Source organism: Polyodon spathula, chromosome 12, assembly GCF_017654505.1.
Source record: "Polyodon spathula isolate WHYD16114869_AA chromosome 12, ASM1765450v1, whole genome shotgun sequence".
Lineage (NCBI taxonomy): Eukaryota > Metazoa > Chordata > Actinopteri > Acipenseriformes > Polyodontidae > Polyodon > Polyodon spathula.
In genome coordinates this window covers 31262331-31289989 of record NC_054545.1, presented here as the reverse complement: position 1 = coordinate 31289989, position 27659 = coordinate 31262331, and the positions used below count along the sequence as shown (strand labels likewise).

General features: G+C 37.4%; 2 protein-coding genes across 2 annotated transcripts; one reads left to right on the top strand and one right to left on the bottom strand.

Annotated features, from left to right (window-relative positions):
* Positions 1-2712: 2712 nt before the first annotated feature.
* Positions 2713-21782, top strand: LOC121323925 (cyclin-J-like). The gene is made up of 6 exons (XM_041265260.1): positions 2713-2963; positions 3997-4106; positions 7763-7973; positions 19122-19421; positions 19995-20154; positions 20279-21782. Exons 2-6 carry the CDS (start codon positions 4029-4031, stop codon positions 20685-20687), a joined length of 1158 nt encoding a protein of 385 aa, XP_041121194.1. The 5' UTR covers positions 2713-2963; positions 3997-4028; the 3' UTR covers positions 20688-21782.
* Positions 21783-25723: 3941 nt separating this feature from the next.
* LOC121323753 (gastrotropin-like) lies at positions 25724-27323 on the bottom strand. The gene is made up of 4 exons (XM_041264947.1): positions 27218-27323; positions 26592-26764; positions 26292-26381; positions 25724-25782 (listed from the first exon to the last, which is right to left on the bottom strand). The coding sequence occupies exons 1-4, from the start codon at positions 27282-27284 to the stop codon at positions 25732-25734; spliced, it is 381 nt and encodes a 126-aa protein (XP_041120881.1). The 5' UTR covers positions 27285-27323; the 3' UTR covers positions 25724-25731.
* Between the last annotated feature and the right edge of the window lie 336 nt (positions 27324-27659).

The window sequence follows — 27659 nt, the reverse complement described above, 5'->3', positions numbered from 1 at the left end:
AGCACTGTTTGACCCCATCTTATCGCTGCTTGTCATTGTCTTGAAAGAAGGCCAGGGTGCTTCTACTTTGAAATTATCAGTGAAGATAGTGCAAGGGATGGAACACTGTACTCTAATAAAGAAGTCTGCTCTTTTATCTCCTGGCCTTCCTATTGTGGAAAGAAAGTAACCTCCTCAAAGGGAGGAGCCTCTCTTCTCTCCTGCAAAAGCTCAAGTAGGGGGTTACGGAATGAGTCCAGCTGTTGTCTCCTCACATTAACATTTCTGCCAAGTCAGGCTAGAGTAGGGGGCTTACCACAGGATTGGATTAGCTCTAATCGCTGAACTGGCTGCCAATTCAGTGATGATTTGGAACAGCTTTGTTTACCAATGCACTTAGCGAAACTAGAGACCCCAAGTCTCGCCTTTACCAGCACACAGGTGCCTTAAAGCTCTCTGCAATGTTTAAGATGGTCTAAAAATGTTTAAAGAAGGCGCTGACTTAACAACCAGAACAACCAGTTCATTAAACATATTGAAGATAGGCTTACCATTTTTTACTAGGTCCAGACCAATGTGTCACCATAAGCTCATGTTAAGGTTTTAAATAAGGGTTATTCTACAAAACTACAAGTGGGAAAAAATGTGGGTTGCTGCATTTTATCACATGCCGGTTAATTTCTATGAGTGTACAAATTTCAGAAAATGCAGGTGTTGGACAAGAAATTGGAAACAACAGCTGTAGGTAACAGCCAATTAAAAAAAAAAAAAAAAAAAACACATGCCACTCACAAAACTGATTGATTGATTATGCAAATAGAATTATGTAATATATGAAAGCTCCATCTCCCTGTTGCATCTCAGTTTCAGTCAAGATGGGCAAGACGGTAGGTCTGGCTGATTCAGGGTTGGCAGGTTATCCTGTATCCAAGACTGTACAAATGACTGATGACTGGAAAGTGTTGGGAAGCGGCTGATCGAATCCACAGCGCAGACTTTGTGTAGTTAGAATTGGTAATCCTGTCTATATGCACTTGTGTCCTGTTAAAAGCTTACCATTGTAAATGTACTTAGCTTTACTAAGCTTTTGTTTCTTTGTTTGTTTGTTTTATCATAGTTAACCGCGGCTTGCCTGTGCTTTACCTTGGTGTAATGGAGTTAATAAAAGTCCCATGACTTTCTCTCTCTCTCTCTCTCTCTCTCTCTCTCTCTCTCTCTCTCTCTCTCTCTCTCTCTCTCTCTCTCTCTCTCTCTCTCGCTAACATTATAACAAAGTATAAAATAAAATAAAAATCCACATTTAACAGACAGACACTTTCCTGCACAAATTTACTTAAGTTCAATTAAATTCCATAACAATACCCAGCCAACTAAACAAAGACAACTGTAAATCAAAAGAGCTTCCAGGTTAATTAAATCTTCTTCTTCCTGTTTGGAAAACATTTATTTCTTTTTTTAACCCTTGAGCATACTTACTTTACCACAGGCCTTGTGCATTTTCTATTCGTCAGACATCAGCCTCATGCAATCCCTTTAAATGATGTGCTACTGATATTACCTTGGAGAAGCAAAGGCTCATTTCCTGTGTTTAGTCAATGACAGTAAAGTAGTCTAATAAGCGATCTGAAAAACTGGATGAGCATCCAATCTATACAACTACTAGAACTGAATTTCTTCAAGCGCACAGAATACATAGCCAGTAGCCCATGCTATCTGGAATCAACAGTCCTAGTTGCTGCATAATAATTTTGTAATCTAATGTTGTAATAGCGCAGTGGAGAGTGATACAACATGCTGACAGTTTTGCTAAATCAATCAGATTACCGTTGCACATTTGCAATGGTTAACTTACAGGTGGTACTGCAAGTGATGGTACTGCAAGTGATCATATTTAAACATTCAAACCAACCTAACTCCCACTTTTTTCATTACTTTTTACATTTATTTTCAAATTGCATGTCGCGTAAGCAGGGATTTTTTTTTAAAAAACTTTAATCAAGAACCGTTTTCAACACAAACAATAGAAACATGAAGTCAAGCAGACAAATGAAGAGCAAGCTCTCTGTAGTCGAGAGATCATTTAGGTACAAACGGGTTATTATTAAATGATCCGCCGGTAGGCGGCGATTATGAAAAGCACAAGTGAGTGGACAGTGTTAGGCCAACACACACCAGGGGGTGGGCTACAATTAGGAAACCACCAAAACCCACCCCACCGACCCCAGGAAGGCCTCCAGTAATAGGCCAAAGGGGTGATTATTCCAGATAATACTCCCTGGAGTTTCTTACTGCTCTTATGAAACTATAGTTAAATACAATCGATTTAATATAAAGAGCCATTTCATTTTAAAGGTTATATCAGATGGTATTGAGGTATGCACCCTACTTTTATGTATAAAGAACTTAGCTAATAAAATCATACATTTTAGTGTTAGTAAAACGTCATCGTTTTCATCAGCGTTGAAGTACCATACTACGTCAACATAGTACTGCTGATAGGTTTGGGATTTTTAAAAAACCCCAGGTGTAGATACCAATCCAAAAAGATCTTGTGTGTATGTGTGAACAACAGTAAAATAGATGATCATCATACCCAGGAAGACTTGTATACCATTCCCAGGTAGTCTGAACTACAGTTCCCAGAATGCCCGTGGCTAGTGTCCTGCAGCGCTCGTGTGCAGGTTCATTTGGCCGGTCTCCCAGCTCGCCTCACAACAGCGGAGCTGTATTTCATTCACAGTTTGCTGCGTAAGGGACGGCCTGGGAAAAAGCACGAGCAAAAACTAGTGGAAAACATAACAAATAAAACATAAACACTCAGGTAACCGAAAATGAACACGGTACTGGATTTGTGCGTGTAATTGGAAAAAGTCGATTCATTTTCGTGTTTTCGTAGAAGAAAAGACACAGGGAAACTTCCAAAGGGATTCTAAATCGCAGTATGTTGGAATAAGACAAAGGCTCGGGAGTTCTGAGTATAAACGGTAAGGTATGTTGGTTGTGTGAATGTACTTCGCCACCAGCATGCATTTTGGTAATAATGTATTTTATACGAAACAAAATGTTTTGGGCTGAAGGATTTTAAACCAGTTGAGGAAGCAAAAATTCAGTTTATGGAAGTCTAGGATTGCACGCAGTATCCACGAGTAACCGAATGGAACAATTCATTTACAATATTACAAAAGCATGCTTTGTTTTGTATCTTGTGTATGCACCGGTTTTCGCCCGAAGCTGGCATGGTATATACAAAAAGTGGCGTCAAACAGTCTTAAAATCAGTACACTGAACACGGAAACATGTGCAGTGTACTGCAATACTTATAGAAGAGTACAACCATTCTCTTGTTATAGGGGTTATGTATTAGCCATTGCAGTTTAGACATTTAAATGGCAAGCAGGCTTGTGGAAAATAACATGGGATAACTTTAACTCTGATCTTAGCTGGTACTGTATTATTTAGAAAAACAATAAATACATGTAACATTAATGCATTCAACATTTAAGTTTTTTTTGTAGCAAAAATTGCATCTGACTAGTGTTAAGTATACTTAAAATAACTTTCTATTTAAGAATTCGTTGTATGGGTGCTTTTACATTTTAGTATACTTGATTATTAACTCTAGATAATTTTTAAAGTGGCACTGTTAACTTCACCATCGATTTATATTGGGGACAGTTTTCTGTATAATTAACACTGTGTTTGTGGTGGACTTAGTACTGTGTTGCATGGCGTCAGTCTAAAAAACAACAAATTAAAAATGAAGGTCATTTTCATTCATCAGGTCAGTGTATCCAGCAGTCTGAACGCATTCATTATTAATGCACTGAAAGACAAACATGAATAAATGAGGCCAATTCAGACACACTGCAATGTAACCTACTGCTAACAGTGAACGTCGCCTTCTCAAAATAACGTGTTTATTACTGTGCCAGCTAATTACATCTGTGTCCTTCGTTATGAATGCAATCCCTCATAAGACCAACTTGTAAGAGACATCCTCTCTTTTGATCTCTGCAGGTTTGAAAGCCTGTCCCTTCTGCTGTGGCTGAATGGGAAGAATGGAAATGGAAGAGCAATGGTGGAAGGGCCAACTTGCGGCAGACATCCATCAGGCTCTTCGCATTAAGGTCCCTGTTTCTACATTATCATACTGGAGACTAGTGGAGCCAGTGTTCTGATCACCAGAGTTCTGCTGATCTGTGTTACAAAATGCTACTTTACTGAAAATGATACATTTCCCTTTGCATCATTTTATTAGGAAAAAAAATATAACGGCTTGTCACTGTGTTGGTGTTGTACTTGTCAGTGTTAAAGGCACAAGGGTACCTTCACATTTTCAAATGTTTGTTCTCTGCTGGAACTGTAGCATTGTGGGTCTAATAGATGAACTTTTTATTTAATAATTGCATGTTACAAAAGTTCTGTAAGGCTGAATGTGTTGTGTGGATTAGAGGATACAAGAACACAATTTCACTGGGCTAAATGAGATTTCTTTATTCAGTTTGATAATTGACTGCATGCATGTTAGTAATTAAGACTACAGTGGTAAGAGCCTAATTATCATTACAGGGAACAGTATGCAAAATGGCATAGAACAAGTAATTTATTTAATATGCTGCTCCATTTTACTCGTACACATTTTCTAATTGTCACAGTATAATGCTAGTCTGAAGCTCATAGTCTTCAACGTGGTAATACTGCTTCCTGTGTTGCCTGTGTTCATCCCATGAGGGAGTTTCCCCTCAGTAATATTATATTTATAATGATCAGAGTCTCCCCCCTTGGGGAAGCATTTAATTTCATTCTAATCGAATGTCTTCTCATAGCCCTAATGAACACATTAGCACATTGTTCCATGTGAGTGGAACTGTAGCCCTGTTACATTGTGTACTGCTGAAGCAGCACTGTAAATATAATCGTTAGAACACTATTCAGACAAACTGTGTGCTGATTTTGTAAAGACAGTTTTCCATTAAATCAAAGTGTATTTTTTTCGAGTTAACAAAATGGCTGTTTTTAAAAATGTATCTAAAAATACACATACTGTAATCAAGAAACAGAGGAGGCAGGGGGGTTGTATTTGATTTAACAGCTGTTTCGAACAGGAAAGGTCATTCTTGTAAAACAAAACGCTATGCTGCTTGTATTGTGGTTTAAGTAGCCCAGTCTGTGTCAAGTATTTAGGATAGGGGTTACGGTGTTCTAAGGTATACAGTATATAAAAAAAAAAAAAACTTGGTTATGAAGGACTGTAAAGAGATGAAAGCATTACATTTAGAGCCTACTAGTACATCTATAAAAGTTGGTAGCATGTGGATGATTGCGTTGTCAGCCATGTAAATAAAGCCGGGATCTGTAAACAGCTGTGGAATCCTCAGTTCTAGCTTGTCCTGGAGTAAAGTGGCAGTGGGGACAGTGATGGGGACAGCGCTGTCACACACTGGGAGGGCCAGATGGGTGATAGTCAGAGACTGTCGCCATGCACAACAATGGGAAGATGGAGCACTGCAGGAATTGAGCTGCATCACAACATTCTATTATTATTATTATTATTATTATTATTATTACCTTTTTAAATTCATGTATTTGCAAACTAAACTGGTTGTATTGATTTTGTTACCCTCAGTCTTTTTATTTTTTATTTTACTAGTGACCTGAAAAAGCAGACTGGTCTGTATTACTCCAGTAAGTTCTAGAGTGGCATGGGTGTCTTTTGTTATTAATCAGTCTGATGAATGGTTATCTAACCAAAGGACAACAGATTGACCTTGCACAGTTTAGAAATGAGTAACTAACAGTAACGTTGACATCCCGCTGCTGGGCACCATGTGGTGTGAGGTTTATCAGGGCTTTGCAAGTGTTGGGCTTTTTGTTTTGTCCCAGGTCTGTTTGGGTGGCAATTGAAATAGCTTGCCCTGTAAAGAAATGGGTCCTATTTGCCTGATCACGGATGCAGATTTTGGAATATTGCCCTTTTTTGTGTATGCAAGTCCTACTTGGCAGCAAATGGTGGAGTTTTTTGAATTGTCCTATATATATATAATATATTTGAATTATGGATATATATATATATATATATATATATATATATATATATATATATATATATATATATATATAATTTTTTTTATTGACACTAGGTCAACGTATGTTTTAAAACACATTAAGTAATTCAGAAAAAAATAACACTAAAAAAAACTCAAATTCAGATTTTTTGTATATTTTCTATATTCTTTGGGTTTCCCTTTGTAGTTCATGATGGTACCCAGGAACTGCACTTCCTATGCTCTCATCTTGTTAGATCTGGAAAGGAAACAGATTTGCACAGCCCTCATTCCTAATTGTAGTTTGTTAATGAAGGCCATGCAACTGAAAGGTTGACAGTGCTACAGTAGTGTTCCAGAGTTAGATTTGAAATTGTGAAACTGCTGCTAATTATATATAGTACGTGGAGAAACCCTACTGAAAATCCATAAGGGATATTTAGCACCACTAGAGAATTCCATTTTACACCCATGGAAAGGATCCAGTGTAAGGGGCCTTTTATCTCCCTTAATGAATGCAGCCTCAAGCTTTAAAGTTTCAGCTTGCCCAAGCTCGGGGTGCAGCTGCTGCCTGTTTCACAGAGCCCTGCTAAAGGGCTGCTCAGCCAGCCAAGCGGAACATGCTTTGTGAACCAAGGTCCTGTTTTGTGTTTTCGACACACGTTGGCTCCTTCTAGACTGGCATGTGGCAAAGCAGTAAAGAGGCCATTAAAACTTAAAGTCTGATGGAATTAAAAATGCATCAGAGCCATACAAATATTTGAAATCCTGGCAAATTCTGAAAGGTTGCAGTGTTTCTGCTTAATTGACCATAGGGATTTTCAGCTACAAAACACCCCTATTTTGTTATTCCTGTACATCAATGTTGATCACTGTTTTCATTAATATAATGGATTTGGTTGGAGAGATTTGAGCTTTTATTTTTTTTTTTTTTTTTTTTTTTATGAAATCTGTGTTTTAAAATTGAGTCCTCAGGGCTGAGTAAAGATATCTGTAGGATCAGCTTTGTGAGAACTTAAAACCTAATCTGTTTTAGTAAATGGCTGTGTTAACCCTAATTTAAATGGTTAGACATGCACACGAGACCAGTTTGCAATGTTAAGTGGAGTTCTTAGACGGATAGTGGACAGACATTTTGAGCGCCTCTTTCTTAGACCGCCTGCTGTACATCGCTCTGAAAGAGTTCAGTACAAATTGATCTGTAAGCCAGGAGCAATTTGAATGTCCTTTGTTAATTACAGCTACGTCTAGAATTTTAGGATTGATGTAATTAAATGAACATAATTTTAGATCTTTTATTTAATATCAAGAAATCAAAGGAACTACAGAATTATATTGCAAGTGTCTAACAGAAGCCATAGTATCACAGTATTTCATGTTATGTTTTGAAATGTCATTTTTCAATTTGTCATTTTTTTTCCCATAAAGTATATGGAAAACTACACAGCGGTATGTAATTGAATATGTTAACGTAACATTATTCGGCAGGTTTCATTTGAAGCAAAATGGGTTAATTGTAGAGGGTGGTGCAAAACTTTGGGCCATTGCTGTAGATAGCTCCACTCAATCCTCCATATACCACTTTGGAAGAGATTATCTGCCCTGATGTTGTACTGCTTTTGTTAAGCCTGATGTTGCCAGGCATGCTGAGGCAGATGGTAAGGAAGCAGCCGGTCTGTCTGTTGATCAGTGGACATGCGCTTGATGCTCTCTTTCTCTCTCCACATTGTGTTGTACAGGAGCTGAAGCTGCCTGCTTTCCGGGCCCATTCACCGCAGATTGGCATGCGCCGCTATTTTGCAGACCTCTTGGCTATTCTCAGTAATCGCTACCATCTCTGCCCCACGGCACGCCACCTTGCTGTCTATCTGCTGGACCTCTTCATGGATCACTATGATGTCGCTGTCAAACAGCTCTACGTCATTGCGCTGTCCTGCCTGCTCCTGGCCAGTGAGTATTTCAATGCATTTCATTTACTTATCCATTTGATAACTACTACAGTAATGGTCAAAGTTTGCGCTCTAAACAAATAATGTATTGGTGCAATATGCTGATCAAAAATACACTAAATAGACCATCTAATTAAATCTTATTTCAAATATTGTAAAAAAAAAAAAAAAAAAAAAAAGTTTTCTCCAGCTGAACTACATAGAAAAGAAAGATTTTAAACTGGGCTAAAACCTCCAGAACAGCAGGTGAACACATGTCTGTTTTGACGCACCCAGGACTTACGTTTGATGTAGTCTAGACAGCACTGTTCTGAAAGTTGTGGCATGAGCCTTGAAGCTGGGTGCACGTTCATGCTGCCAAGCACATCTTGGTCAAACAAATATGTAACCCTGGTGTCTGTGGAATCTTCTGAGGCCCTCAGTCGCCCTGTCTCTAAAACTGTCACTTGTCCTTTTTAAAACCTCTTGTAACTGTTTACTGCTTGAAGAGAATGAACACTGTGAGCTGGTTTCTCAGATGGTGGGGTTATCTTGGACTGTCTTACCTTAAATCAAATCAAATGTTTCTTAATTGGATCATTTACAACAAAATGTCTTCATTTGTATGGATCATACTTCTAATAAATAAACTGCCCGTTTAATAAATTAACTATGGAGTGGGCAATTTTCCCATAGTGGAATGGGACAAATGTTTTGGCTAATTCGTTCATCAGCTAGGCAATGAAGAAAAGTTCAAAGTAAAACTAATAGAATTTGGACCCTCTGGGTGCAACGCTTTGGTCATTTAAAATTCCGAAGGCAAACATGAGGCCCCCTTAGTGTTGCTGGAAACAGCTGCTTATATGTGGCCACCACCCTGTTAAAGACGATCACCCCTTTTATCAGGCAGAGTTGTTTTATCACATGCAAACACTACAAGGGAAGAGCAACTTTCTAAAACCAGTGATTACAGGAGATTGGAGATTTAATACTGTGGAAAAAGGTGAACAACTTGGTGTTGTGTTTGGCAAATGGTATAAAATGACTGCCCTTTAAAAAAAACAAAAAAAACAAAGGGATGAAAATGAAAAGACCTGTGTGCAGTTACAGTATAAGTGTGTCTCTTGTACTGAACATACTATATTGTATTATTTACTGCAAAATAAACAAAATAATGAATTACGTTTTTTTAAATAAAAAAACCAAGAAATGTAAACAAGAAAAACATGTCAATCTGTCTGTAATAAGGCTACTAAACTTCAATGCCTACACTTTTTTATACAAAATAAAAAAAAAAAAAGCACACCGCTTTTCTCATAGTAATTATAATTTTTTTGTCTAGACTGCACTTTTTTTCTTTTCATAAGTAATGACACTCCAGTATATCTGTAGTACTGTAACATTACAGAACTACATCTGTTCTGAAGATCAGTTGCAAACTGCTAGAAACATACTAAATGTCTGCTTGGAGATGTAGTAATTAATCTATTGAAGCAAACCAAAGCAGGAAGGGGACGCATTCCCCCCAACCCCCCCAGCTCATCCATCAGCCTGAGAGCTGTCTTCACACATGCAGACGCTGGGCTGTGTAGAGGCTCAGGGACTGGGTGGGGGTGACTGGGTGGAGCTGTCTTCACACATGCAGACACTGGGCTGTGTATGGCTGCTGTTGCTTTTGAGGATCGTTTTCAAGGACTCCCATTGATCCTGGCAGCGGATTTGTATTTTATAGGCTGTGGGAAGGAAGGAAGTGGCATAATGACTATATAGCTGTGTGGGTATTGCGTCATATCATTGTTTACAGACTATAGATAGATAGATAGATAGATAGATAGATAGATAGATAGATAGATAGATAGATAGATATAATGTGTATATATATATATATATATATGTGTATGTATGTTTCTTTTTTTGATACTTTTCTATATACTTTAGCTTTTAATGTGAAAGTAAAAAACTAAGCTATTGACCTTTTTTTCTTTAAGTTGATACATTCCTTTCCATTTATCTTAATGACTAGAGGTTAGTAAAACCAATTATAAGTACAATAGCTTGCTTATGTGTTATCTATTTTTATATCATACTTAATGTTTTTCCCATCTAACATTGAGACCCCTGTCTAACTAGGTTGCATCTGTGCATTAAGTGTAAACTGGCCAAATTAACTACACTGAGGGGCCTGACGAGAGCTGTCAGTTAATCAGTTTATTATAAATTATTAGGATTGCCATTTCCACAGTGAATGGGCTGGTGGTGAGCCATAGAATTGTGACTGAAGTTTGTTTCACGCTAATCCAGTTTACTGAAGATTAAGTAAGCGGCTGATTTGATTCACCAATTGAAACGTAACTTTTTTTATTTTAAAAAACTTAGTTGTCCCTATTTGCATCTTTTTATTTCTCCACAAAGCATTGATTCAGAGCTGTATTTTATAATTGTTTGCTTGTTTGTTTTGTTCTGAACTGTGATTAGATGCGGTTTATAAAATATGTTTTCCCCCAGCCTGGCTAAGAAAAAGCAGTTGCTGGCTTATTTTTTTTTTTTTGGTACCCTCGCAACATCTGTTTTGTCCTGAAAAAGCAATACTATTGCGAGTGCCTCAGGCGGTAAAGTTCTGTTGTCGGGGGCACCTGCCATATGCTGCTTACTGAGTTGAAACAAAATCTGAGTAAACAGCCCCCCAGCTGCAATGCAAACTTCTCCCCACTTAGTTCTACCTTGGCTTCGAGACAAGGACACCCGACAAGAGAGAAGGGGAGTAAGCAAGGTGGCAGTCAGAACAAACACCGACTGAGGTCTGTGTTTATCATGACCAATTGGTCCTTTTTCCCCAGTACAAAACTAATGCAGGTGAATAGGTTTCATAGCCGCCTTATTGCTTATGTACAAACCTACCTGAAATCAATACTGTAGTAATAAGTCCTGCTTGCTGTTCTGGCTGTGGGGGGTGAGGAAGACAGCCCTGTGTTCCAAAGTATTGCCATTGTAGGTCAGGGATCAGGTTGAGAGGGCAGTGCTGTATTGTCCAGACATTTATTATCAGACCTGTTGGTAACAGGCTGCTCGGATACATCTCAAGCACAGTCTCGCACTTAAAAGATTTAACAGTACCTTTTAATTTTTTCATCTTGGATTGCTGAACTAGTTTATTAAATGAGCACCTGGCTTTTCATTGATCTGCGAAAAAGTTTCAGGATTTCAGTCTTTGTATTTTTCAAGAGTAACTAAGACAGGGTTTGCCACTCAGTTTTTGTGTAGGTTTACTCAAAGTACTGCATTCCTCAGGCAAGCACACATTGTTGTAACAAGTTTATTTGTTTACAGTGATGAGGTGAAGTGTGTCTGCTCTTTGGAGCGGAATGGTCAAATTGTTTTCACGCAGGCAATGCTGATGGGGTATTTTTCTTTTAATTAGGTGGGGGAGAAACATTTTTTTGAAGTCTACTTAAATTAAAGTAACATCCAATTTATTTTGGTTTCAATGGACAATAGTGGGAAATTGCTCAGTATAAAATTGTGTCGTCGCTATTATATTTAATAAAAGAATGTGGCTGCTTTTGTGGTATAAAGCTGATTTTAGAAATTAATACAGTTACACAAATTTTGCAGGAATGTCAACAGTGGGCAGCCTACAGGACTGTTTTCTAGACTATTGAATTCACGATTTTACTTATTTCTGAATATACAGTATGACTTCAATTTCTAGCAGTGTGTGAGCCGAAACCCTGCAGGTTCCAGGGGTTATGAAGTAAGCTGTCCTTCTTTGTAACTTGATTTAATTAGTCTTTTACCTTCTGTCGAAACTGAAATGCACGAAAGCAGCTTTTCCTGTGATAGCTGACCTATAGATTTCTATTGTAATCTGAGCACAGCCGTTGGGAAGTACGTGTCAGTCTTTCTATAAAACATGTTTCCTGTCATAGTTAATGTTGTATTGGTGCTAAAATAAGTGTGCCAAGAATGTTATGGAATTTACTCAAATAAAAGTAGTAATGTTAAATATTTAGAAGAGTATCTTTTTTTCAACATTTTGCTAGGATTCATAACTTTTTTTTTTTTTTTTTTTTTATGATTTAACTTCAGAAGTTTCTTGTGATTTTTGAGTGGAAGAAATCTTCCCCAAATGTATTCAGAGATGTTTTAGTTTTGTAGTCGATCAGTGAAGCCGTCTTGTCTGTATTCCCTCATTCTACTGCTGGACTGGCTACCCCTAAGGCATTCCCTGTCCATTATGTGTGTTTAAATTACCTGACAGACTCTCTGTGCCTTGTTATTTCCCATGACCACTTAATTGCTTCTCTTCCACTGGGAGCGTCCTTTGAAACTTTAAAATTGTCTTCAGAGTGTGGATAATCTCAAACGTTCCTCCAATCTTCTTGTTCAGGTGTATCTTTTTAAGCATATATAGAAAATGCTGCAGTGAGTTTTGTTCTAAAGCTGACCTTTTAATTTGTGAACAATTTTTTTTAACTTTATTGTAAACAGAAGATCTGTGTCAAGAAGTAAGACTAGTGTTAGGAAGTTGTGTTTAAAAATAAATAAAGGTCCATGAATAACCTGCAGCCCTTCAAATTAATCTGTCGTTTGAGGTTTTGTCATTAAATACACAGGACTTTATGCAATTCAAACACATTACCAATAATTAAATTAAACTGCTCACTGTGAACTCTTTGTTAATTTGCATTCTGCTCCAGCCCTGCTTAACAATCATATTCACAAAGTATGTAAATTTCAATGCATGTTTTAACATTTAAAGTAGGTCTATTGTTGTCTGGGTCGAATTTCAGTCCCATTGAAAGTCTAGATGAGATAAGCTTGTATATTTGCATGCTGTGTTCAGTTAAGCATTAAACTGCATTGTATTTTATTTCATACTGGGGGGTTTTCTAAAAGAGTATTGACATATTCCATTGCCTCACGTAAGTGGAAAGGCTTTTGGAGGTATATGCTTTCCAGTGCTGAATAAGCCTGAAACCTTGTCAGACTCAGAATCCTGTACATTTTCAAAGAAATGAAAGGGTGTCTGTGTTTTTTTTTTTTTTTTTTGTGTCATCAGTGGCTTGCTCCTACTGTCTGGTGTCCCTGGCTCTGATTTTTGTGTTACCACTTTACATATGCAGGATGTTAACATGCTTGAAGTGGAGAAGTTCTGTAAACTCAATAACAGATCATGGGTTGTGTGGACTGACCTGAATCAAACCCCACCCCTTTAAATTCATAAATTAATTCTTAAAAATCTGATCAGTGATCAATATGCCTGACTGTTCTACTTAACTTTAACATTCCAATACCCTTATTATTCATTTAGCCTAACAGTGTGGTCTCATAATTACAATTAAACTGACTCTGGAAGATGTCACTACTATCTTACAGTATGTCACAAACATGATAGAATTAAAAAAAAAAAAAAGGCTAAGTCTTTTTTGTGTGTATGGAGGCAGCTTTTAGGTTACAGTGCAGTGCCTGTCACTGAATGAACATGAATTTATTTTTGAAGTGGCGTAGATAAAAGGACATCAAGTGGATGAAAGCAAAGCTTATCAGACATCACAGGCTCTGATGCTGCCATGTTTTAATGAGTGGGCATCCTGATGAGGCATTATGGGGCAGGAGATGGTGTTAGAAAATTGCTGTGTTTCAACAGCTTGGAGAGGCTGCTATTACGGGGAAAGGGGGATTTCGGAAGGTTTATTGAAGTGTAGTGTGGTTTCCATGCCATTGAAGGATCCAGAGTGAACTTTGTGGAAATGGTCTCTAACGTCATTGGTGCTCAACTTCATGGACCCTACCAACTGTCCACGTTCAATTTCAATTTATTTTAATTCTGGATTTAACCACAAGGCTTTTTTTTTTTTTTTTTTACACTGGAGACACACACACACACACAATTAGTTAACAATTACAAATAATACCAGAAACTATAATTGTCTGCTTGTTGGTGCGTGTGTTGAAGTGCTTGAGTGAACATTTAAAATAAACACATACGTTAAATAGTCAATGGGCCCTGGAGTTAGATATTTAATTGCTCGTAGAATATTTTCCCTTTTTATTGAAATAATAATAAAAAAAAATAAAGTTTAGTAAATGACTCTTGGAACAGTACATCGCTTGTTATATACTATTATACTAGTATATACTACTATTATACTATTATACTACTACTATTATAAGCAAACAACTTCTATTCAAGAGTCAGGTATTGCCTTTATTAATGCAAGTGAATGATTCTTGAATTCCTTTGAAGAATACAATTTCATCTTCACCCTTGTATCTCCTCTTGATATTCAGATGTATATTTAGGCTGGCTTCCTCCCCCTCTCCCATTAATAACACTGCGGTTGTTGCTGCTCTTTTAGCTGGTGGTTAGGCAGGCATTAGAAGAGTCGCAGTAAATATGTGCATAAGGGCTGCTCTGAGCTCATGCTTGAAGGCTTTTTCATTCTGCTGAAGTTTAACACTCCCTGAGGGAGGTAAATGGTTACATGTAATTAGAAAATTGGACAGGGGGATGGGGGGGGGGGGGGGGGGTAATTAAAAGAGAATTTAACAGTGCCTTGAAAGAAGTGGTGGCCACCTTATCTATGGTCTCCATAGGCTACTGTTGGGTTGCACCGTGGCTCCATTGTGTCCCCCTGCTTCATTTCACAGCCTATTCTTCAGCTCCTTGACTGGGATCAGCATCTCTTCTGAAAGCCCTTGTCACCCTCTTTAAAGCTCATCCGAGCACAGTTGGGAGGCTATTTTCAATTGCCAGTCTGAGTTTGGGGTCTGCAAGCTGTTGCCAGTGCTTGGGTTGAGGTGTTGTTTTTTTTTTTTTCCTTGTCATACATATTTATTAAAAATAAATCACTTGTGGTATAATTTATTTTTAGAACTGTATTTTTTTTCCTCTTCTAAAACACACAAGATCAGGTTACATTGTGGATGGTTGGGGAAATGAACTGTAGATGAATTATGAAAAAGCTCCTGAAATTCAAGACAATAATGAGAAATGGTAAATATGTGGGGCTTGTAGGTTATCTATTATCCAATAAAGATGGTTGGCTATTCCAAAATAATGGTACATAAACATGTACTATAATTTTCAAGTAAATTATCAATTTCCCATCTAGATGGTATTGATGATTAGATAAGCTTTTGAAATAAGTATGTAATGTAATTCTATTCTTCCTAAGGACTGAAGCTTTTAGTGCATGGCCTTGGTAAGAGTGTGCAGGCTTACCTTTATAAAACAGTGCTTTAAATGAATAGAACAGATGTAAGCTTGACTTTTATTACTGCATTGTGGTCTATTCACTTCCTAAGATACCAGGACTACAAGTCTTGAACAACACAGCTTTCAGAGACATGCAAATACATTCTAGAAATGTTTTCATTGATGTGTGTTCACCTTTCACTTCATTGTTCATAATCCAATTCTGAAATAACATTGTTTGTCGTCTTGTATATGGTCTTGATGAGACTGTATAAGCAGCCCTCCTACCTTTGGGTAAAATCTGTATTGCATTGATGGCACAAGTGGAACATCCCTAATATGACCTCTACATGAATGGCTAAGGTATTTATTATTTGGAAACTGCAGAGGGTTGAGTTTGTCTGAAACCAGGACAAATTGGAAACTGTTCTATTGCTAATACGTACAATTCATGAGAGATGTTGCGTTATTCTTATTTCGACATACAGGCTCTGTTTCAGTTCTATAGTACACATTGTAACCCCTCAATGACCTGGATAAACCACAATCTCTTACACAGAGGAAAGGGCTAATGACTAAAATAAAGCAGAGAACAAAGCTTTCTTCTAATTTCTTCTAATCAGTTTGCAGATCAAACCTAAAACAGACCAGACTGACAGAAAACCCCAAGAACTGCCAGCTCTAGATAAATGCCAACTGTAGATATTAAATTATTTGAATATGTCATCTGCTGGCAATTTTGATTCTCATGCTGCCTAATCTTTATCAGTTTTTAGCTATTATTTATTTCCGACTCGGCAGTTCATCAACTGCAGCTGTGGTGTTCATTAATCAATATACCCATAATGCAGGTAGTGTACAAGGAGTAAGGACAAGGGTGCGGAAAGTTACTACACCATGTAGTAATCAACAATGCTTTCAGAATCGGCAAAACAATGGCTGTTTTTTTTTTTTTAAACTTGCAGACAGAGCACACACTACCTGTTAATGTTGCAGTGCTTTGAGCAGACTTGAGCATTTTTAAGCTGCACTCAAGTGCTGCGTTCTTATATTTACAGCCAAAACACGGTCCAGCTGCTAAAACAAAAAAGACCTGGCAAATGTAAGCAAGTGATTAAAGGGACACCTAGGCTGATACTTAAGACATTTTATTACAGTGGTAATGGAAACGGCAAGTGCAGAAGTGCTGATCATAAAGCTAGTATCCGGCAACTATAAAAGATTCCCCCTCCTTTTAGAATACAGCTTGACAAGTGTCTGATAACTTTTTCCCCTTGTCTGGGTTTGATGATGGGCAGTTGTGGAAATCTTTGATGAGATGGAAGTTGTGCTTGGCGGGGCAGAGATGGGTTTTGTGTGTGCATTATTACTCTTTCTTTTGATTTGTTGCAGGCTGTATATTGCTATAAGACATGTGGGAAGTTTAGGCTGGACCTATCAACAGGAGAAGGATGCAGCAGTCATCACTAGGCCTGAGGCTGCATGTCTTCCTTTCAACCATGGCTACTAAAAAGCCCAGACTCTGCTTTCCTTTTAGGGGAGAACCATGCTGTGCCACTTTCTGATGATGAGGAAACTCAGGAAAGTAACGCTCCATAGTTCCAGTGACATTAAAATCTTATTTACAGTGGAGAGCCAAGAATGTCCAAAAGATTCAATTGTCTAACTTGATTCATGCAATCTCATCATTCAACAACTTAACTATGTTGCTGTGGTATTTAATTCCATAAGTATGTGTTACTGGCCTTTTTTGAAAGGTTAAAATATTCCCAAAAAGACAAAGAAGCCCTTGCCATTTGTACATGGGTATAGTTTTGCAGCCAAACAATCCTTTTAAAATGGGACAGTAAAGGTGATCCAGATAGTCAGCGAGGGTCATTAGCTAATCTTTTTCTATATTATTAGCAGCATCCTGTTATAGGACAAGCATACAACGAGTTGTATTTAATGTGTGTCAACCTTTTACTTTACTTAAAAGAAAAAAAAAAAGTCTTAAAGCAGCCATTCTAAGTGCAGCCTCTGTATTGATCAAACACTTCTTGATTTATTTGCGTTTCAGCCAATTTGTTTGCCTAATTATAATGAGAGCTCTTTTGGTTTTCGTCTAATGTTAATTTCCCAGACATCCCACTGTTGTGAAGATATACAGTGTTAACATTAGTGCATCAGATATCAGTCAGTATTCAAATGCTTGTAATACCTTCTAAGAGTGTTTACTTTTGCAGTTGGAGGTTGGGGTCTGACCATTTTTCTAGATGGTACAGACAGTTGGTTTGCCAGTTTGATTCTTCTGTTTTGCAACTGACTTGTTCTATCAATTTGGTTCTGGTAGCCTACTTATTCACATAACTTTAACTCTGTAACTCAACAGCTGTTTTTCTATTTATTAAGCAATTTGATACTCATGAATGTTCTCAAATATTTTGGCTTCTTTTACAGCCTGCTGAATATCAGTATTTAATTGATCAAAGCAGACTAAAACAACTTATTTCAATAACTCAAGAGTTAAAACATTAAACTGAGTAGGCTGTATTACTTAGTATTTAGGTATGTGAACTTTTATGCTTTTTTTTTTTCCCTCCTACATGAGGATGTAAGTGAGCAGCGTGTTTCTTTTTTTTCTTTTTTTTTTTTTTTTTTTTTTGAGAATTAGCATTTTCTCTTGTATTAAGCTTGTGTTTGTGCTATTAAGAAGGCCTGTTAAACATTTGCATCACAAGGAGGCCCCCTCAGGGAATATTAGGAAAGGCAGAGGCCAAAGGGGGCTTCGAGTTGTAATCCGACCCCACGCTGCAGTGGAGAGAAAGGGGACTTGGCTTCCTCTTGGACTGGGTTAAAAGGCTAAAGATCTTATTGGTCAGGAGAGCTGTGAAGTCACACAGCTGTTGCTAGGAGGGGAAAATAAATAGGCCTACTGAAACGGCTTGAGGAAGATTGATAACGCATTGTGATTATATTGAACATGAAAATACACATTCTATTTAGATGAGCTGCAATGCATCGTTTAACGTTGTTGTTACAGTGTTGGTTTGTGTTTTGTTTAGATTTTTTCAATTCAAATATAATTTCTTATGGTTTTCCAACACAATACACTATTGCACAAACCTTTTGCATTTATCGTAATTTTCAGTGAATCTTAATTGCTTTTTTTTTTTTTGAGATAAAACCAGTGAAGGGATGAAAAGTGACTTTGACAAATGTGTTGGACCTCCAGTCGTTATATAAGAAGTGTTCTAGCGCTGTACACTGTTAGCAATGCAGCCCTTGTCTCTGTCTGTAGGGGGATTCAAATGAGCTCTACATTCTGTTCATATCCCACTTGCCTTGTGCTTTCTTGCAGTCTTTCTTTTATTGTCTTGCTTTTGTGTAGATCAATTCAGGAATCTTGCTCTTTGTAGAAGATCAAATGTACGTGTCAAGGATTTGATTATAAAATTCTTGATATGTTTTAAAATGCAAATCATCCCTGCATCTGCTATGAAATAGCCTGGAACACATGTTCATTTGAGCTTAAAAAGGGTAGAGAATTAGCTGCTATATGCTCAATGAAGTTACAATGCTTTTGTTCATGCTTGAGTGCCCTAAAAGGGGAAATGTCTGCTATATAATTATAGAAAACAATTAAAATGGGGGAACATGGCTAACTGAACAAAACTTATATTGTCATTATTATAATTATTATTATTTTTTTTTTGAAAAAATAAATTGGATTGACTCATGTCTCAGTATGGAGAAGAAAAATTAATCTAACATTTTTAGTATTTTACAAAAGGAATTCATTTTTAAAAATAGTTTTTTACACTAAACTAGATCCCACTCCTTTTTATTCTGGGGATAACCGAATTCCTTTGTGCAGTAGTGTTCAGAACTGCATACTGTCCTAAGTGTGGTGTAGCTGTGACATTATATACAGCAGTACAATATGTTGCATTTGTTTGACCTCTGTATATCTTCTTTCTTTTCTCCTTTCAGGTAAATTTGAAGAGAAGGAAGACAGAGTCCCCAAACTGGAACAGCTGAATAACCTGAGCTTTATGTGCACCCTGAACCTGGTGTTGAACAAGAAAGACTTGATCAAGATGGAGGTGCTTCTTCTGGAGACCTTCAGCTGGAACCTGTGCATGCCGACTGCTGCCCACTTCATCGACTACTACCTCTACGCCTCTGTCCAGGAGAACGACCTACACAACGGCTGGCCACTCACCTCCATCACCAAAACCAAAGCCTTCATTGAGAAATACACACACTACTTTCTAGAAGTGTCTTTGCAGGGTAGGTACGAGAGGGGATGGTGATACCATATGCTTCAGTTCAAGTTACGCATTAACACACAAAACAAAGTTCATGGGCCCGTGACTGTTTGGGATTCGCTAAAAGAATGTTTAATGTAATTTTTTTTTTAGGCAAATATGCTGTAAAGGTTTACTTTAAGATGCTAATAAAATATGTTTAACTGTACAGTACATGCAGCATGACCCATGCTACTGTTGCAGAATTTTAGAACCCCTCACAAGGTCTTCTAAAGTTATGCTACTATTGACATGCCAAACCATCTACAAGGTGTTAGAAGGATGTTCATCTGCCTTTTCTGATCACAGCATTTAAGGTAGAATTCCATTGTGGATTTGAGCATTGACCCAATGAATTCAGTCCATGTATATGTAGAATTTGAACACTAGCCAATCACAAATTAGTAGTCACTCCTTTTTTTTTTTTTTTCTGCATATCAGTACATTTTTAAATGTATTGTTAGCAGTAGCACTATGCTTTCTTTTCCATGCATTTTTGCAAAAATTGAAAATGTAGAGGTTTTTCTTTATCCAGCACTCTCAATCTTGTTTTCAGATCACTCCTTCCTCAGTTTCCGCCCATCTCAGGTAGCTGCAGCCTGTATAGCAGCATCCCGGATCTGTCTGCAGATCTCTCCCAGCTGGACCACACAGCTGCACCTGCTCACGGGCTACACCTGGGACCACCTCACCCAGTGCATCGAACTCATGCTAATGTAAGTTGAGGTGGTCTTTTCTTTACAAAATGAAATACAACAATAAACATTATTTATTTTTTAATCCCAGTCTTTTGAAATTCAGTTACTTAAGTCTTTCTCCCCCCCCCCCCCCCCCCCAAAGGGCCCATGACAATGATGTCAAAGAAGCAAACAAGACCAAAACACAGCAGCCAAGTATCCAGCAGCCGCCAGTCAGCTACACACATCTTTCCCAGCACTCCACCCCTCTCTCCCAGCTACACACTCTAGCTGAGGCCCAGGTTTTGGCGCCAGTCGTTCCTCGGGACTACCTGCAAGCTCACCGTGCCACCCTGCTGTCTAGCAGTGCCAGTGCCAGCAACTGCACCTTCCACTCCTACCCCAGCCTTCCATCCAGCCTCCAGCCTCCTGTAAGGACCCTGCCAATCCAGGGGCCCATTTCCATGCAGGTTGCCATAGCGACAGAGCCACGCCACTGCTTGTCTGTCGCCTATGGCAGCAGTTATCTTAGTGGACACCATTCCTTTGCAGCTGGATGTTTTGATAGGTGACAAAAAGTGGGAGACAAATAAGCCATTAATAAAACGCCAGAGAAAAATAAGACATGGGACCAGGGCAAGAACTGTTGGAAACGAGTCTTTCTTTATCACACCTTCAAGCTAAGTGTTGGAATAGTGGGGTTTGTTAAGCATTTTCAGCATTTTATACTGCAACTTAGGAACTCATTGTCACTTTCACACAAGCTCCTAGCAGCCCGCTTGTGAAATAGGTCTGTTGCTTCAAGCATTTGCCGACCATGCAGATTACTAAAGCACATGGTATTTAAATTTCAATCTGGTATGGAGACAAATTCCCAATGAGATTTAATTTTAAGAAAGGTGGTCTGCAAGGGAAATAAAGCAGAGGTATAGATGCTGCTGCAGCATCAGACGCTAATGCAACGCTAGACTATTCCACTCTGCTTTCCTCTGTGGCTTTGTGTAGAAAGCATTAAGGTTTTATTAGGAAGTGGTGGGTAATTCAATCGATTTTTAATGCTAGACCTCCTGCCAGTAAACCATAGTGGTAAATTGCAATCATATGTGTTTCTTGCCTCAGCCCAACTGGGGGCTAGATGAAGCTTTAATTGATTTATTCCACCTGAGAGCATATTATTCAGTAAATCAGAATGACTTTGTTACGTTAATCAGGGCCAGAGTGCATCCACGTTAAACAAAACATAAATCTGGAAGGGGAGTTATTCCAGCAAGCCACTGGCACCTGACCAGACACCTGAAACTGAACAGCTATATTAATGTCTCACATTCCTGCTTCCCTCCAGCACTGCCGTGTGTATTTATGTCTTTACCGACTGTATCTCTCTCTCTCTCTCCTCTCTTTCTCTCCCTTCCCCCATCCAAGTAACTGAAGCTTGAGGTTTCTTGAGTGCCTTTGAATAGTGAGTGAGTATTTCCTCCAGCCCCATCCAAGACCAGGAGCTGTTTTGATTCTAACTAGTAAGAAATCTAGGAAAATACAGTAATTGCCAACGGCAAGCAGTCGATTGTATGCTTCATAATAAACAGCTGAAAAATGTAAAAGCCACCACTGAAGATCAGAATAAGGTTTAATTACAAATACAGGTTCTGCCTTTAAACAAACTGACTCTTAAGAAAAAAAAATTAAAAAAAATATATATATATAAAGATATATATATAATATATAAAATATATATATATATATATATATATATATTTTACACCTTGAAAAAAGCAAACATACAAACGAGATTATCATCACATATAAATAAAAAGATTAAAACCATATGTGACTTACGAATTTGGTTATTACCTTAAAGTTGTCAATTGGAATGTCAAAACCAGTCCGTACTCAAACTAAACATGGTGACACGTGACTGGGTGTTCATTTTCAGTCCGTTTAGTTAACTAAACATTTGTGTATGCAGTGTTAACCTGTGGACCGATGTGACACTGGAAGCCAGCATTTTGATATCTGAAGTCCTTTCCTCTTCATCTTCTTTTGGATTACTGTCTCGAATACTTAAGCACAAGAGCCTCCGACACAAACCTGTGACTCCAGTTGGAAAAAAAAAATACAAAAAGGGGTTCGAAGTCCATTCAATGTAATGCCTTAAGGACTGTGAAAAAGCTTTAAAACCTGTTTAAAAAAAAAAAAGAAAAAAAAAAAAGCTTTTTCAAGCTGCTGCCTTACAAGACTGAACAATTTTGTATTACTGTGACATTTTTTCATCTAGTATTGTTTACATGAACTGTGCTTTATCAGGGACTAACTGATTACTTGAAGATGATGCCATTGAACTTAGCTGATTTATTTATTATATTTCTAAGTGTATTTTTCCTCCTTTAGAATAGTTATATTGATCTGTAAACACTATCTAAAATGAATTATTGGATCTTTTTGTTTTTTCTCATTGACTCTGATTTTGAAGCAAGCCAGGCCTTTTTGAAAAGCTCGGTATGAAATAGAGACAAGGCTGTAAATCTGGGTAAAAAAGAAATACAAAAAGCAGGCTCGCAATTGACATTGGGCTGTGCTTTCACATTCAAGGATTGACTGGAAGTAAAAGTAAGCATGATTGTCTGATCTTGAATGCTATACAGTCCAAACATGGAGTAATTTGTATTTTCCTGCTATGTTTTCACTATGACATAAGCCCAACCTTGTTCCTGTATGAAATTCAGAGCCTATGAAGGCCATGCTTGTACACTTTTGTCCAAGTAATGTGTGACATCACACAACCTACCGTATCAAAATAAATATGTTAAATGGAATAATGTGGGCTACGACATACTTTACAAAAAAACCTGAAGCTGGTCCAATTTTTATTTTACTTTTTTTAAATAGAAACTGTGTGATAAGAGGATCTATGTATTTAATTTTATAGAATGGAAAATTCCAACCTACCAAATGATCCCGTTGTAATGCATCTAATCCTCAATATCTGTATGCATATTTGTAGTGTTTGTTTTAAACCATTCTTATTTAGTATAAGTACAACTTTTAAATGTTCAGACTGCAAGCGTGTTACAGTGCAATAAGCGTTTTCTGTTTTACTTCCGACAGGTTGTTTCCATTTTGATGTTCATTTTGTACCACTAATTCCTTTAATTTATTCTTGTCAGTTGTGAGATTACTTTTTTTTTTTTTTAAGGGTTTTAATGTTACAGAGCATATTGTTATGTTAATGTTACAGATCTTTTTTTTTTTTTAAGCCATAAAAATATTGCATATTGCAACCTATTGTCAAACTGTATCACAAATGTTTAACACAAGTACAAATCTTTAGGCAGGGGTTGAAACTTACACCAGCATTTATTATTTAAGTCACTTGTGGCACATTGTCAGTATGAATGGAATTATTAATTTTACAACAACAAAAATAATGCAAAGACTGTTTATGATTTGCAAAAAAACAAGTCTGGGCCCCCCATACTCTAGCTAACAGCGAGTCACAATAAATAATTAAAAAAAAAAAAAAAAAAAAAAATTGGAGTATTGTGCAAAAGGAAAAAAAAATCTCTTCCCTGTTTCATACAGATTAGGACTTTTGCTGAATAAGGTATTGGGATAAGCTAAGTTGTAATGCAGCTATCACCACTGTACAGCTGCAGATTGGACTACTAATGTGAAATGTGCGTTTTCCAAATGGCACACAATCTGAATTATTAAAGCTCATAGTTGCCCCTGTGGTATCTTTGTGTAGCTGCTAAGCAAACCAATAGAATTTGATTCCATAGAAGGTAAATGGAGTGTAGAGTATTGGAAACCCATATGCCTGTTGATCTGACACTGGGGGAGTATTGGAAACCCATAAACCTGATGATCAGACACTGCAAACCAAACAATTGTTTAACTTCTGGTTTGCAGAGGAAGAAACTGCGTAGGGGTTTTAATGGATACATACTTTATATCAATAGTCAGTGACTACTTTAACGTAAAATGTATGCAAGTCAGAACTGGAGGAATTTTATGTAGTATATATTAAGGCTATTGCTCTCTCTGGATTTGGGTCCTTGCTGTTATTTTTAAAAAACACAAAATGGAATGTAAAACATTTAGATTCCTAAGATTTACGCTTGGCTCTTCCATGTCAGTTATGGCTTGGTGTGTGAGGTGCAATGAGAAATGTACGTGTGCGTTAAATTAATATTGGCTGTACTTCTACATCCAGATAAAGAAACAAATGCTATGTTGAGTGGCCTTTAAGCCTACGATGTACAATTTCTGCTTTTTGCATTAGATTCATTATGTAAATAAAATAAGGGTCTTGCTTCTATTCATTTCAGAAAAGCCAGTCTTCTATGGCTGCTGTCCTTTGCATAATCCCCCCACTGCACTGTTAGTTATGCAGTATAAAATCCCCTGGTAGGATGTTGGTCATTAATGACTCAATGGGGTCCTGTCTGTTTGTGTGCCCCTGCTCAATGCACTCTTATTACTGTGACTACTAATGCGCCTCTTACATTTGCAAGTCACTGCTGTATTTGTGCATCTCCTTTAATTTCAAGCCCCCTGTGTTCGCTGAATGATTTTATTCAGTATTCATTAGAAATGTACAAGACGCTGCCATTTCAGATCATTTTTTATACCAGTGTAGCAATCTGAAATACTGTTCTGTTTTTTTTTTTTTTTTTTTTTTTTTTTTTTTTATTGGAATAAAAAAATCTTTTTGTATTTGTGTGATTTCAGAAGTTTGTTTCTTAACTGCTGTGTAATACTCGCAAACACAAAGCTACTGTTCTTATCATAACCCTGATGCAGTCCAGGCCCATTTCAATTCGGTTAATTTAACCCTTTGCACAATGTTTAGTACAATTTAATACAACATTGTACATTGTTTTTCTATTTAGCTTATGCTCTTTAAAGATCAATACTTAATTATAATAACCAAATTAAAACCCTCTGATTACAAACTGAAATCAAAATATAACAAGGTACTGAAATGATTTCATTGAAAAGGTCACTGTTTATTTAAAGGGAAGGCTGCTGGTTGTCCCTTTGTTCGTTAGTTAAGGTTTAGTTTTGAGTTGATCAAACAAGGGGTCAGAGTGTTTTTGCTTGGAATTGATTCATAACATCCTTTTGGTGGTGGTTTGTTTTACAGCCTTAAAAGTGAAATTTTCAAAACAACAACAAAAAAAAGTGGTTGGTAAGCATGCTTATTGTGTAAATGTCTCTGGTGCAGTCGAATAAGAACATACCCTCTTGTGGCTGTAAATATGTACTGCAGTTTTCTCAAAGGATTGCTAACAAAGCAGATGAGTGAACCAGCAGCAGGAAATCTCTATTCACTGATTGATACAATAAATTCTAATACCTGCCGGACGATTTAAAATCTTCTTATATGTCATTGGAGAGGTTAATAGACGTAGAAGTAGACAATGACAAATATGTTAGATATATATATATTATATATATATATCATATATATATAAATTCGTATATTATTATCTATATTATATATATTATATATATATTAATTTTTAACACAATCAGTTCACTTTGAATTATAATAATAACACGTCAACTGAAAAAAACAGTGTTCGGTCAAAAGAACAGGACCTTGGGAATCTGTTAAATTTTCTTGCTGGTTCTCTTCATTGTGACACCACCTGCTGTAGAGCACTGTAAAGAAATTGGCACAGTATGTCAGTTTCTACAAAAACAAGACGTTTCTCAGTCCAGCCATGACAGCTGTGCAAACACACATCTCCACACAACTGCAAATGAGGTTTTCAATGCTTGACTGGGATAATATGTGTCATGTCACATTAAAACATTTGAAGAAGAATGCTGTACATCGAACTTTAACTGAAGCTGATGAAAGTCTGGTATTTCACCATACAAAATGCCTCCATGTGCTTACTTCAAGATACAACCTGCAAATAGTAAGTCTTACACACAAATACCAGCATCCTGAAAAATATATGCACAGTATTAATTTGAAGAAACATAACACTATTCAGAACACCTGTAATAAAACCAGTTATTTAGTCATACAGTATGTGTTGTAAAGTTAAAAAAAGAAGATAACGATTGCTTATCAAGCCCTTCAGAAATACAGTGAAACTTTTTGTACTAAGTCTGTGTATTCTGCATAAACATCAAGGAAGAAGAATCCCCTCCTCTCTCACCTCGATGAGCTTGCCTCCTGAGATCTCTGCTGTTTGCTGGTAGTTAGGGAATCGCACTGTCACCTTTCCATCCTCCAGTGTCACAGTGGCCTATGGAAGGAAACACATCCATCATTGAAAAACAGTGAATACATAGTGGTGTACTCAGTATATAACCTGTAATGAATTGGTATGGTATGTTATTGTTTTAAACAAAATGCCCAAATAACATTTGAATGAAACTTTGAATTTTTAAGAAGATTTACCTTATTTTTAAATGCAGATATTATATATAATGTCAGCAATATGTCATGATCTTACCTTGAATTTCTTGCCTGACATGGTTTCCATTTCGGATTCCTGGTCAATCACAAACTTGTTTGTCAAGGTCTTCTGGGGGTAAATCTGGGACCAGGTGAACTCGTTCCCATTCTGAATCACTTCTGTAACAGTCTTGAAGTTCCTTCCCTTCTCAATGACATCGTCTGGGATACCTGAACAGGTGAGAACATGGGGACTTCACAAGCCGAAACAAAGGCTTGGTACAAAAACTTGACATTATAGAGACCAGAGTGCCTGCCCCTTACAAACAGATAGCTGCATTGTAATGAGTTTCTTTACTGGAGTCCTGTACTACATAAAGGGTCTATCCATACAGGGTTTAAGAAGTGCAACACCCAGAGAATGTTCAATGTTCAACATTTACATCTTTGCTTAACAAAATGAACTGGCATTCCATCAGAGAATGGAGGATCAAAACATTGGTGCAGCTGGTTCCTTCCTCTTGCAGCACAGTGCTATTATAACAACTAACATACTAAAATACATGTGCATGTGTGACATTAGCATGTTGCTCTCAAATTCATAGAAGCACCGCACTCTTATGAATGCAGATACATCCACTGATACCCTGGCCATCAGATCTATAACAGGAAAGACTGACTTACCGATCTTCTTGAGGAATTCATCGTAGTTCTCCTGGCTCTCGATCTCGTACTTGCCAGTGAATGCCATGGTGATATCTGTGCTGGAGGAGGCTGAGTGCAGGTGAATGTGGCTGTGGAAGGTATAGACTGTCAGAGAGCCCTCCTATTTAAATACAGTGCTCATACACCTTAATGACACTCATTGTGTGACTGTACATCATAAACTTTAATGTGGCACTACAGTTTTGACAAGGTTGCTCTGCATAAAGTCACTGACTCTAATGTCAATGAACTGTCAAAAGTTAATCATCTTCTTGAGACGATAATTCTGTACAAGACACTGGCTCATCTGTGGGGATCTTTGTGTGGCAAAGCGAACAAGAAACTCCAACACTAAAGTGCACCTTTAAATTCTCCTTTTATATAGAAATCAATTTCAGGTGCCTGTGGGTAACAAATAATT

Bases quoted from the DNA above. Each gene is read 5' to 3' on its own strand.
- LOC121323925 (XM_041265260.1), top strand. From the start codon at position 4,029: ATGGGAAGAATGGAAATGGAAGAGCAATGGTGGAAGGGCCAACTTGCG. The intron at 7,974-19,121 runs GTGAGTATTTCA...TTCTCCTTTCAG, and splicing joins GTCCTGCCTGCTCCTGGCCA to GTAAATTTGAAGAGAAGGAA. The intron at 19,422-19,994 runs GTAGGTACGAGA...TCTTGTTTTCAG, and splicing joins TCTAGAAGTGTCTTTGCAGG to ATCACTCCTTCCTCAGTTTC.
- LOC121323753 (XM_041264947.1), bottom strand. From the start codon at position 27,284: ATGGCATTCACTGGCAAGTACGAGATCGAGAGCCAGGAGAACTACGAT. The intron at 26,382-26,591 runs GTAAGATCATGA...TTCCTTCCATAG, and splicing joins TGTCAGGCAAGAAATTCAAG to GCCACTGTGACACTGGAGGA. The intron at 25,783-26,291 runs GTGAGAGAGGAG...ATTTCTTTACAG, and splicing joins CAGGAGGCAAGCTCATCGAG to TGCTCTACAGCAGGTGGTGT.